The sequence below is a fragment of the Mandrillus leucophaeus genome, unplaced genomic scaffold (genome assembly GCF_000951045.1).
Source record: "Mandrillus leucophaeus isolate KB7577 unplaced genomic scaffold, Mleu.le_1.0 Scaffold551, whole genome shotgun sequence".
NCBI lineage: Eukaryota > Metazoa > Chordata > Mammalia > Primates > Cercopithecidae > Mandrillus > Mandrillus leucophaeus.
In genome coordinates, this window is record NW_012105931.1 from 175,314 (window position 1) to 187,233 (window position 11,920).

An 11,920-nucleotide genomic window follows, 5' to 3' on the forward strand; every position below is an offset into this window, starting at 1 on the left:
TTTTGAGACAGTCTCGCTCTGTTGCCCAGGCTGGAGTGCAGTGGCTGGATCTCAGCCCACTGCAAGCTCTGCCTCCTGGGTTTACACCATTCTCCTCCCTCAGCCTCCCGAGTAGCTGGGACTATAGGCACCCGCCACCTCGCCTGGCTAGTTTTTTTTTTTTTTTTGTATTTTTATTAGTAGAGATGGGGTTTCACCGTGTTAGCCAGGATGGTCTCGATCTCCCGACCTCGTGATCTGCCCATCTCGGCCTCCCAAAGTGCTGGGATTACAGGCTTGAGCCACCGCGCCCGGCCAATATTCTTTTTTAAATTTTTGTAGAGTTGAGTCTTATGTTGCCCAGGCTGCTCTTGAACTCCCAGCCTCAAGCAATCTTCCTACAGATGCGAGCCACTGCTCCTGGGGGTCACATTGCCTTGCTGCACATACATCTCTAGTGCCTTCTTGGAGCCCCTTTCCCTGCCATTAGAACATAGCCCAGGCCTTAGAGCCTGCCTGGGCATCAGGCGAGTCATTTCTTCTCTCAGGCGGTGCAGTATGACAACCACTACACCAACACCAAGTACTGCTTGTGCCAGATGCTACGAGAACAGCTGGAGTCGCCCCAGGGAAGGTTGCTCCATGCTGCCCAGTCTTCCCGGGAAATTTGGTAAGAGGCACAATAAGATGTCCATCTGTCCTTGTACACATTGCCCAAGTTTGACTTTGAGCCCTAAGCTGACTCCACTAGGGGACCAGGGACACAGCTTCTGGATGTAGATGTAGAGGAGTGGAGTGATGGTATAGCTTTGCCTCCCAGGAGGGGATTCTTTGAAAGCTTTGAAACGTCCCATCCCTGGACAGATTAGCAGAGCTCTGGGAACTAGGGTACTAGGAGGATAGAGGAATGCAAAGGAAGGGGGTTTCCCATAAATGGGATGGTCACACGCCAGGCCACCAGGAACCAGTGTTCAGGAGAACTGGGCTGTAGCATGGAGCCTCTCCCTTGAGCCTGCACTCACACCCATCACCCTGCAGTTTGAGAGACCACCTGTTGATTCTCTAGATCAGGCGCAGCTCTAGCTCAGATGGTTGACAGTTGAGGCCCTTCACAAGCTGGCCTAGCCACTGCCCCCACAGCTCCCTGTCTACCTGTCTGCTTCCAGACCTCCACACCTGTGCTTGTAATGGGTCCTCTGCCTGGAAGGCTCTCTCCCTCTCACATGAGCTATCTATAGCTTCTGTCTTTTATAGATGCCTTTCTGAACCACTTTTGCCATTGGGGATCTATCTTCATTTGAGTCTTCCGACCCTCAAGATGTTTCCTAGAAGGGAAAAACCCTTGCCAGAGCCCTCCTCCCACCCTTGGCTTGTGGCATTGGTTCAGTCCCTACCCCACATAACTCTGTAGCTCTGGGTGGTGCCTCAGTGTCAGCTGAGACCCATGTATAACTGCCTGTGGCTGGGCGGGAAGTGCGGAACCACTTAGTGGTCAGGCCTCTGTCTCTTCCTCCCATGGGCCCATGTGCTTGATTAGCATTGGTCAACTCAGTCACGGCTGACTGGGGACACTATCTGTGTGCTCCCCCTCAGGAGAGAGGCTGCAGGTGGTGGGGCTGACCTTTACAACCTTTGCCAACCAGTCCAGCCTCCCTCCAGTGTCCACACTTGGGTTCGCATTCACTGTCCATCTTCCAGTCCAGGGTAATCCCAGGGCTGGGCAGGAGGCACATTCTGATGGCCAGGCCCTGGTGGTGTTTTGTTGTTTGTGGTAGAGGAGTTTCTCAGTGGTGGGGCCCTGGGGTTCTGCAGTACCCTGGATGCTGGCTCCGCTGAAGTGTTTGCCTTGGTCGTCTTCTTCCTCTTTAGTGAGGCCTTTGGCCTTGGTGCCTTCTATGAGGAGACCACACAGGAGCTGGATGCCCAGCGGGCCAAGCTGTCAGCCAGGACTTCAGAGGAGACAGGGGAGCCAGCTGAAGATACCTCTGGTGTCATTAAGATGGCTGTCAAGTTTGACCGGTAGGTCTCCAGCTTGGCCTCAGCTTGGGCTGGGGCCACCACCCTTGGGGTCCCAATGGGCCAGCAAATTGGCTGCTGTATGTAATGTCAAACATAGGGGCCACAGGTCTTCTTGGTTTGGAAACTTGTTCTAAATTTTCAGCATCCCATAGAAGGTGCTTTCAGGGAAGATAGTTCCTGAAAGGCTGTCCCAAGGGTGACTGAACTCTACTTTTTCCCTGACTTACCACCGCCTCCCACAACTCAGGGCAGGGGGGACTTGTCTCCTGTTCCTGAAAGTCTGTGCTTTTCCAAGGCCCTGAGAAGCTGGCTGCTTGCATGGAGCTCCTCAAACAACAGTAGGACCCTAGCCCTCATTTGGCTCTGCAGCCCTGCCCACACCCAGTGCCCCTCACCACCCCTGTGGTGCCCTCTCAAGCTGCTTACGCTTCAGATTGTGACTCAGCTTTGAATGGTGCCCTCCTCTGGGATGTGAGCCTTTCTCCATTCCCCACGACCAGACAGGAGCCAGTGTTGTCTGGCAGAGGGGTGGAGGGGGAGCGGTGGGGGGATAGATGTTGGGCAGTCAGATGCCAGGGAGAGTTCCAGTTGGGAAGTTGGAATATGACCCCTCCCACCGTGTCACCCTGTCACAGGCTGACTCTGAAACCAGATTCCATGTGTCCATGGCTGCAGCAGATGATCTTGACACTTGGCAGGCGTAATCAGGGTGGGTGCTGAGCTAGATCCCCGAGACCATTGTCTGGCCACCTCCATTGCCCACCTCCACCCACTCCCTACTGATCTTGTCTTGAGTGGCAAGCTTCCTTCTTGGATGTTGAAGATTGTTTTTCCAGGCTGGACCCCAGAGTACTGGGAGTTCATTCCCCCTTCCCCTACAATTTCCTGAGCATGCCAAAATTCATCTTCCCTTTAGGGAGAACCCAGGTCCAAGCAGCTGGTGGGACAGGAATGGGAGCCTAGGGGAGCACGCACAGAAGCCTTAAGGCAGCAGCTCGGTGTCTCAGTTCCTCTCATTTCTGCAGCTCCTATCAGGAGCTGAGTAATGTCCTGGCTGAGGGAGGGAGTGGTGATGGTAGGTGAGCCCCAACTGCTTCCCTTCCTTTCCCCAGGAGAGCATACCCAGCCCAGATCACCCCCAAGATGTGCCTACTAGAGTGGTGCCGGAGGGAGAAGTTGGCACAGCCTGTGTATGAAACGGTGAGTTCCTGGCTGTGGCCTGCCCTGCAGCCAGCCATGGCACTCCCATGGTTTACACCCTCAACTCTAGACTGCCAGGCTGGAGCCTGGCCTTGCTCTCTGTAGGCATGGAGAAGCTGCTGGTGGCCAGGTCAGTTGCTGATAGCCCCTCCCCTCTTACAGTGGCCGGTTGTCCAATTCAGCCAGACATCTCTTTTTTTTTTTTTTTTGGAAACAGGGTTTAATTTTTTTTTTTTTTTTTTTTTTTTTTAGGGGTCTTGGCTGGGCGCCGTGGCTCACGCCTGTAATCCCAGCACTTTGGGAGGCTGAGGCAGGTGGATCATGAGGTCAGGAGTTCAAGACCAGCCTGGCCAAGATGGTGAAACCCTGTCTCTCCTAAAAATACAAAAAAATAGTTGGGCGTGGTGGTGGGTGCCTGTAATCCCAGCTACTTGGGAGGCTGAGGCAGAGAACTGCTTAAACCTGGGAGGCGGAGGTTGCCGTTAGCTGAGATCATGCTACTGCACTCCAACCTGGGCGGCAGAGCGAGTCTGTCTCGAAAAAAAGAAACGGGGTCTTGCTTTGTTGCCCAGGCAGACTGGTCTCAAAATCCTGTGTTCAAGTGGTCCTCCCTCCTCAGCCTCCCAAAGTGCTGGGATTATGTCATGAGCCTTTTAAAAAATTTTTTATTTAATTATTATTATTATTCTATTTATTTTTTTTGAGATGGAGTCTCACTCTGTTTTTTTTTTTCTGGAGACAGAGTCTCACTCTGTTGCCTAGGCTGCAGTGTAGTGGCATGATCTTGGCTCACTGCAACCTCCACCTCCAGGTTCAAGCGATTCTCCTGCCTCAGCCCCCTGAGTAGCTGGGATTACAGGTGCACACCAGCACGCCTGGCTAACTTTTTTGTATTTTTAGTAGAGACGGGGTTTCGCCATGTTGACCAGGCTGGTCTCGAACTCCTGACCTCAGATGATGCACCCACCTCAGCCTCCCAAAGTGCTAGGATTACAGGCGTGAGCCACAGCGCCTGGCCCAGACATGTTTTTGGATAAGGCCTCAGCCAATGGGGCACAGAATTGGGCTCCAGATGTGGTGCCCCTGGGGTGGAAACCATGAGATAGGCTTGCTTCACTTCCTTTGGTCCTTGCGGCCATGCCTTCCTTAGGCTGTTCTGCCTCATCTGGACTGATCTTCTGGCCTCGAGGCTTATACCTTCTGGGGGTTGTGTCTGTGTCCCCACCCCGCCGCCCACCCCCAGCACAGTGACTTTTCCAAAACAAATCTAACTTCTGTCTCCTCAAGTCAGAGGCTCCCCAGGGTCTGAAGGATCAAGCCAGCACCTCAGCATAGAGCGTGAGACCCTTCCACGTGCCTCGCTCCTTGCAGTTTCATCCCTGCAGCTCTTTGCTCCAGCCAGTCACCTGGTCCCTCATCCAGGTGTGCCTTCTCTGCTCCTAGCTTGTCCCTTCTCACCCTTTTGGCATCTGGTGACTCCTCATTTTGGGGACCTGGCCTATCCAGATGTCAGCAGGAGGCTCCATAGCCATGTGCAGCTAAGGGTTCTGCTGGGCTTTGCTTAGGTCCATGACAGCTCCAGACACTTGAGGTCATTGTGTATTTGTGCATCTGCCTTTCTCTACTGGGCACTTTTGCTTGGGAGGAGCATGTGATACAGGCAGCCTTCATTTGACTTAGGCTGGAAATACTTCCTTTTATCTGCCTTTGATTTGACCCCAGCAGGTTGGCCTACAGGGCTCATTTCTCTGGCCATGTGTTTCCTTTTCTCTTTGTACCAGGTTCAACGCCCTCTAGATCGCCTGTTCTCCTCTATTGTCACCGTTGCTGAACAAAAGTATCAGTCTACCTTGTGGTAAGTTTCCTCATCATAGGAGAGGAGGCTTGGGGTGAGGAGGAGAGTGCCATGCATCCAGCATTATCATGTCCTAGGAGGGGTGGGTAGATGGTGTATGTGGGCAGTGGCATCCCTGGATGGTGACCCCTTACTCAGTTTTGTCAGAATCTGCCAAGGGTGTGTAGAGTCAGGCCTGACAGCCCTGCACCCTGTCCACCCACCTTATTGTCCTCTGTCTGCCCAGGGACAAGTCCAAGAAACTGGCGGAGCAGGCTGCAGCCATCGTCTGTCTGCGGAGCCAGGGCCTCCCTGAGGGTCGGCTGGGTGAGGAGAGCCCTTCCTTGCACAAGCGAAAGAGGGAGGCTCCTGACCAAGACCCTGGGGGCCCCAGAGCTCAGGAGCTAGCACAACCTGGGGAGCTGTGCAAGAAGCCCTTTGTGGCCTTAGGAAGTGGTGAAGAGAGCCCTCTGGAAGGCTGGTGACTACTCTTCCTGCCCTAGTCACCCCCTCCATGGGCCTGGTGCTAAGGTGGCTGTGGATGCCACAGCATGAACCAGATGCTGGTCTTGCCTGGCAGGAGTTAGATGTCCTGGCAGGGGCCATCAGCCTAGAGCATGGACCAGGGGCCACCCAAGGGTGGATCCTGGCCCCTTTGGTGGATCTGAGTGACAGGGTCAAGTTCTCTTTGAAAACAGGAGCTTTTCAGGTGGTACCTCCCCAACCTGACATTGGTACTGTGCAATAAAGACACCCCCTACCCTCACCCATGGCTGGCTGCTTCAGCCTTGGGCATCTTCATAAATGGGCTTGTGTCCTGGCATGATTATTCTACTCCCACCCTCTGTGCACCAATCTAAAGCTTGGTGGCTGAGACTGGACCAAGCCTCAGTCTTTCTCCTGAGTAGAGCTAGAGATTCCCAAAGTGAATCTCCTGCCCATCTCTGTGGTTCTGGTAGAGGTGGGGAATGGGGTATCACTGGACTCGGGCCAAGTTAGAAAGGCCCAAGAAGCCCATTTTACTGATGGTATACCTGCCGCGCTGGACATCAGTTGTCTGTTCTGATGAGAGGTGATATGAAATCTGGAAGAAGGACTAGGGTAACTGGTACCCCAGTAAGGGACTAGTCCAGTGGGGTGGGGACTGTTGGTCTGATCCCCGGAGTCTCCTTCAAGCCTGATAGCTGCCTGGAGCCTCAGACCTGATGAAGTTCCTGCTCTGGGCAGTGGGGCACTGGAGGCGGCTGATGACAGCAATTTGGGTCCCTTATGTTTGGCAGATCACACCACACAGTCCCTCCCGTCCCCCGCCTTCCTCATCCCACTTGGGGCGGAAGGAAGTGGCAGATTCTCTTTAATTTCCTCCTGGCAGTGAGAAGCAAACAAACGGCTACCGCATCTCATGGGGCCTCCCCCGCTTACTGGGAGGGGCGTTCTGACCAAAGGTCCCTGCCCTGTCCTGCCCCCGCTTCCTCAGCTGTAAACATGCTGCTTCTCCTCCCTTTTTCCAGGCTCTTTTGGGGTGGTGGGGAGGGGAGGATTCCCTTCTGGGTCAAAGCTGTATTTCCCACATCTCCCCTGTGTCAGAGCCTCACTGTTTTGTGGCAACTTTAACACAGGGTCAGGCACCTGTGCCAGCCAGCAGCCCCTGGCCCTGCTGGCCTCTGAGTCTAGGGTTTGGTGGGTGAGGCCTCTGTCTCAGTTCCAGCACTGCCCTCCTCCCCCCTGCCACCCACGCTTGCTTTTCTATATGCAGATAAGGATACCACACTACCCACTGCCTCCCAGAGCCCATTGCTCTTTGACCTTGGGCAACTCACTGCTAGTCCTCTCTGTCCTGAGGGCTCTCCTCTTAGAGGGGATCAACTGTCCTCTGCCTGTGTGAGGCTGGCTGGAGGACAATAGGCTGGCCCTTTGATAGGACTCTGTGGCTAATGGGGTCACTCCATGCCAGGCTGCCCTAACTGACTTCCCAGACCAGTGCTCCCAGAGAAAGGGCTCTACTCAGGAGAAAGACTGAGGCTTGGTCCAGTCTCAGCCACCAAGCTTTAGGCACAATTTCTGATTTTTCTTCTTCTTTTTTTTTTTTTTTTTTAATTGAGATAGGGTCTTGCTATGTTGGCCAGGTTGATCTTGAACCCCTGGCCTCGAGCAATCCTCCCACTTCGCCCTCCCAAAGTGCTGGGATTACAGGCATGAGCTACTGCACCTGGCCTACTTCTGATTTTTCGTACTAAAAACAGTCTCAATCAAAATGCCTCTTTTGGCTGGGCGTGGTGGCTCACACTGTAATCCTAGCACTTTGGGAGGCTGAGGTGGGCAGATCACTTGAGCTCAGGAGTTCAAGACTAGCCTGCTGGGCAATGCGCCAAAACCCTGTCTACAAAAAATATAAAAATTAGCTGGGTGTGGCCGGGTGCGGTGGCTCACGCCTGTAATCCTAGCACTGTGGGTGGCCAAGATGGGGGGGATCACGAGGTCAGGAGATCGAGACCATCCTGGCTAACACGGTGAAACCCCGTCTCTACTAAAAATACAAAAAATTAGCTGGGCATGGTGGCGGGCACCTGTAGTCCCAGGTACTTGGGAGACTGAGGCAGGAGAATGGCATGAACCTGGGAGGTGGACCTTGCAGTGAGCCAAGATCACGCCACTGCACTCCAGCCTGGGTGACAAAGCGAGACTCCGTCTCAAAAAAAAAAAAAAGCCAGGTGTGGTGGCATGTGCCTACAGTCCTAGCTATCAGGAGGCTGAGGTGGGTGGATCACTTGAGCCCAGGAGGTTGAAGCTGCAGTGAGCTGTGATGGCACCACTGTGTTTCAGCCGAGGCGACAGAGCAAGACCCTGTCTCAAAAAACAACAACAAAAAACAAAAATGCCCCCTTTGCCTTTTCTTATACTCCAACTGGAACTGGTTAGACAGAGGCTGCAGTGGTCCCCTACCCCACTAAGTCACTGAGTCCTAAGATCTACCTTCCAGTGGGACTAGGCTTTGATCTCAGGCCACTTCTCCCACCAGTATGGAAGCCTGGGGAAGCCCCTCCGCTGGCAGGGTCAGGTTCATTTCTGGGCTCTATGTAGGTCTGCTATTAAGATAGAGGCTGGAATGTGGGGGCTTTGAGGGACCTGGGAAGCACTGGGGAGAGGATCCTTCACAGGGGAGGAAGGTGGGGCGGGTCTAGTATATATTCTGTGACTGAGGATGTGGCAGAGATCCTGGTTGAATATGTTGGTCCTCAAATGGTCTCACTTTAGCACACCTCAGTGTTGCCTTTCCTGATCTCAAAGTGACCTGCCCAAGGATGGGACTGACGGGGGGTGGAGGGGGCGCAGTTAGGCCTGAAAGGTCTGCCCATTGTTCTCACCATTTCCACCTTAAACTAGGCCACTTAGATTCCCAAACCTCTCCCTGGGCTAGTAGCCACAGCACAACATCCATCCATTCCAGCCAGCCTGATTGAGGATTTCCTCTTAGCTCATCACATTTGGGGGACAAATGGTTTTGGTATGAGCATGAGAGGAAGGGATGAGTAAGGCTGGAGAGGGTGGCAGGTCTCTCAAAGGCCACAGCAGGAAGACTGGGCTGTGTGCAAAGAATCTCTTCTACCTGCAGTTCCAGACACTTGGGTCCTTCCAGGTGTTACTCTGCTCAGAACTCTTCCATGGGTCTCTTAAGTCTGCTCTCTGGACCAAGTCCAAACTCCTCAGCCTGGCATTTGAGGACAAAGTGCTGACCCTGTCTTCTCAGCACCCTGTGCTGACTTCAGCAACTAACTTTCTGAGGTTGTAGTTGGCTGCTCTTATCCTCTCCTCCCGGATTGGGAGCTGCTCAAGGGCAGTCCTTGTGTCCCCTGTGGCTACCTTGGCATGGGTCTGGGGAGCAGGCACAGAAGAATCAAACAAGAGCTTGGGACAAGGGGGATGTTTGGCATGGAGAGGAAGAACTTTTCTAAACTCTGAATTTCCTCAGAGGCTCCTGTTTTGCCTAATGGGGAACAAGGGACTGGGGTAGGCTAAACTGTGTCATCCCATGGCTCAGAGGGCACTGAAGAACTTCAACAATGGGTGCTTAGGGCCAGTCCTGTGACAGCTGATGATAAAGATGGCTTTCCCTAATTCCCAGTCTTGGGTGGCATTCATACAGGAAAGAGTGGTTGTACAGTGACCCACATAGCCCTTGTCCACCCTGGGGTTCTACCTGCTGCGCTGGTCCTGTGGGCCTCCTGGTCTCACAGGGCTCCTAGAGGGCTGGAGCTGGGCCCAGATGACCTGCAGGAGCTTTGGAACTGCCTGAGGAAGAGCTTATGGGGGGACGTCCTGGCCCTAGCTGGGGCAAAGGCTGAAAGAGTATGTACATATCGGTGTGTGTGGTCAGGCCCCTTCACAGGCTGCAGAGTTCCCAGCCATTGCTGACTTTCTTACACACATGGTGACTCCCTTCCTGCAGTTGGTGCCCATCCATGTCCCAGCCCTCACCATTCCTTGGTAGCTTCTCAGTTTACCCCAGATCAGAAACCCTCCCTACAATGTAACCTGTTCTAAGTGTTCTCCAGGTGCTCAGTGGCTGGGAACATAGATGCATAGCTGAGCATTTGATGCGTGGTTGAATTTTTCAAGTCATCTACAGCTTCTCTGTGGTCCCTTCCCAGTGGAGGGGCTGACCAGCCCAAGGTCTCCCTCCTGCCTGCCATCTGGTCTGACTATGGCTGATCCCATGGTTTAGGTGAAGTCATGTCTGAAAGGACTTCAGATGAGCTGGCCAAGCCTCTGGGACCTTATACTGTATCAGGATCCTGGTATATGTGGTACAAATAGGTGGACCAGCAGCCTGCCTGAGGCAGAGGGCTCCAGAGCTGATGTGGCATTTGGGCCCCAAGTTCCACACTGAGGCCCTCAAGGTTGGAGATTTGCAGGCAGGACAGGTTACCAGGAAGGATATTCCACCCATCTGATGCCAGTTGTTCCCTCTCCTTAACCACTGTTATCTTCTTCCTCTAACTTCATTCACCCCTCTCCCAGTTGAATCCAGTGATCCATCCAGAATTCTGACCATGTAAATCCCCTGCTCTAAGTCCTTCCACTGCTCCCTACTGCCGTCAGGATAAAGTCCAGACACTTTGCAGTGGCCTGCAGCATTCTGCCCACTCATCCAGCCCCACCTTTGGCTTCTGCCCACTGCAGGTACTTTCTGGTCATCAAGTCTTTGGAAATCTGTTCTCTGCCTGGAATGAAACTTGCTCACTTCTTGCCTGTCACTCCAGTTCCTACTAACCCCTGTCAAGGCCCTGCAGCCAGCGGGCTTATGAACTGTCTCTGAGCTCCTGGCACAACCCTCATTTCTTTGCACAGTAGTTATAGATTTGCTGGTCCCCTCTCCCCTACCCCTGAAGGGAGACTTAATTTATCTCTGAATCCCCAGGAACAGCACAGGTACCGGTACAGAACACTGGGCAGAAATGAACCAATACAAGATGAACGTCTTAGATGCTCTGGACATTCCCTGTCTTCCTGACCCAACGTCTAGTTTGGCTCCCTCTAGGGCTCCCTGGTAGCTCAAGTGTCTGTCCAGACAGTGAGATCTCTGCAAGGAGCTTCCCTTTACCCTCTCTTCCCACTGGCTTTTGTGGGCGGTGTGGAATGTGCTGTAGGCCTTGTGAGAGCGGCATTTCTTTTTTTTCTTTTCTCTCTCTCTCTCTCTTTTTTTTTTAACAACCTATTGTATCCTCTGAGAGGGCAGCATTTCTTGGACGCACCTGTACCCAAGCCTCAGACACAGCCCTGGGTTCCTCCAGCAACGCGCATCTAGGGATGCTATACCCTGTGGGCCTTGTGCCCGGGGCACGGGGCTGGGGGAAGCGGTCACCCCACTTCTCTCACCTCCCCGTCCACCTTGCGCCTCAGCGGAGCCCTAGGTAAACAAGTCAGGCTCCCAGTCCCCAAGGACGGCCTTCATCCCAGACCCCAGGAGGAGGCGTCTTGGGCCATCTCGGGAAGGCTAGCTTGCTCGAGAGGGGCAGATCACGAAAACGGTTCTTTAGGCAGTGTCACTTCCTCTCCACTGCCAGACACCCAATTTGGGCGGCTTCATCCCTCCCGCTTTCATGGATATGCACCAGGACACAGAGATCACAGAGCTGTGATTGGTACGAGCTCACAACTGGCTCTCCCGCTCAATCTACTCAACTTCCAGCAAGGGACAGGCCCTGCCCATTGGGCTTCGCCGAGGCCTCAAACGCGCACGCTGTCTAGGGAGCAGCTGCGGGGGCCCGCTAGTAGGGACAAAGGCGCAGCCACCGGAGCGCAGGCTCCGCCCCGCAGAGGGTGGGCCTGCGGCGACCGCGAGCTCAGAGTCCGGACTTGTCGCGCAACCTGCCTCCTTCGGTTTCGCCCCAACCTAGCTGGACACTAGGTCCGGTCCCCGCCCTCTGGAGACTCAGCCATTAAAGTTGAGGTGGGGGGATGAGGATGTGGGCGGCGTCCAGGTAACCCTGCGGGGCCCTAATGCCTTCCCTAAAGCCAGCCATCAGGAGTAACACGATGCGCACCCACATCACCGAACCCAGAACCTCAGTGCTTCGGCACTCCTTCTTGAACATGAGCTCCGCCCAATGAGGAAAAAGGTCTTCTCCACTGGCCGGTGGTGGTCCCCTATCCAATTAGAGAGGCTATCGGCCTTCTCTCGTCTAATTTAGAAGGAATCGCCGAGGGAATGCAGACCAACTACAACTCCCGAAAAATAACTGGGCTCTTCGGGGGCTGGGTGTTCACGTGACTTCCTTCTCGCGGAGACCGAGTTACGCGATAGGCCTGTGAGGGGGCGGGGCCCGGCGCCAGTTCGCCGCGCTAGTAGCCAATGGGCAGCCAGGTCGGACGGGCACGCGTAGGGGG

At 54.1% G+C, this 11,920-nt stretch overlaps 2 protein-coding genes across 2 annotated transcripts in view; both read left to right on the top strand.

Moving 5' to 3' along the window:
* Positions 1–5,840, top strand: part of DUS2 (dihydrouridine synthase 2) — a 58,073-nt gene extending 52,233 nt beyond the window's left edge. Inside the window, exons 22-26 of the mRNA XM_011998005.1 lie at positions 528–649; positions 1,849–1,998; positions 3,111–3,198; positions 4,980–5,053; positions 5,280–5,840. Coding sequence (XP_011853395.1) covers positions 528–649; positions 1,849–1,998; positions 3,111–3,198; positions 4,980–5,053; positions 5,280–5,517 — 672 coding nt within the window. The 3' untranslated portion in view covers positions 5,518–5,840. The remainder of the gene's footprint in view (positions 1–527; positions 650–1,848; positions 1,999–3,110; positions 3,199–4,979; positions 5,054–5,279) is intronic.
* The window catches only part of NFATC3 (nuclear factor of activated T-cells, cytoplasmic, calcineurin-dependent 3), a 175,823-nt gene continuing 169,449 nt past the window's right edge, over positions 5,547–11,920 (top strand). Inside the window, exons 1-4 of the mRNA XM_011998006.1 lie at positions 5,547–5,766; positions 9,156–9,393; positions 10,452–10,580; positions 11,223–11,353. Of these exons, the coding sequence (XP_011853396.1) occupies positions 5,547–5,766; positions 9,156–9,393; positions 10,452–10,580; positions 11,223–11,353 (718 nt within the window). The remainder of the gene's footprint in view (positions 5,767–9,155; positions 9,394–10,451; positions 10,581–11,222; positions 11,354–11,920) is intronic.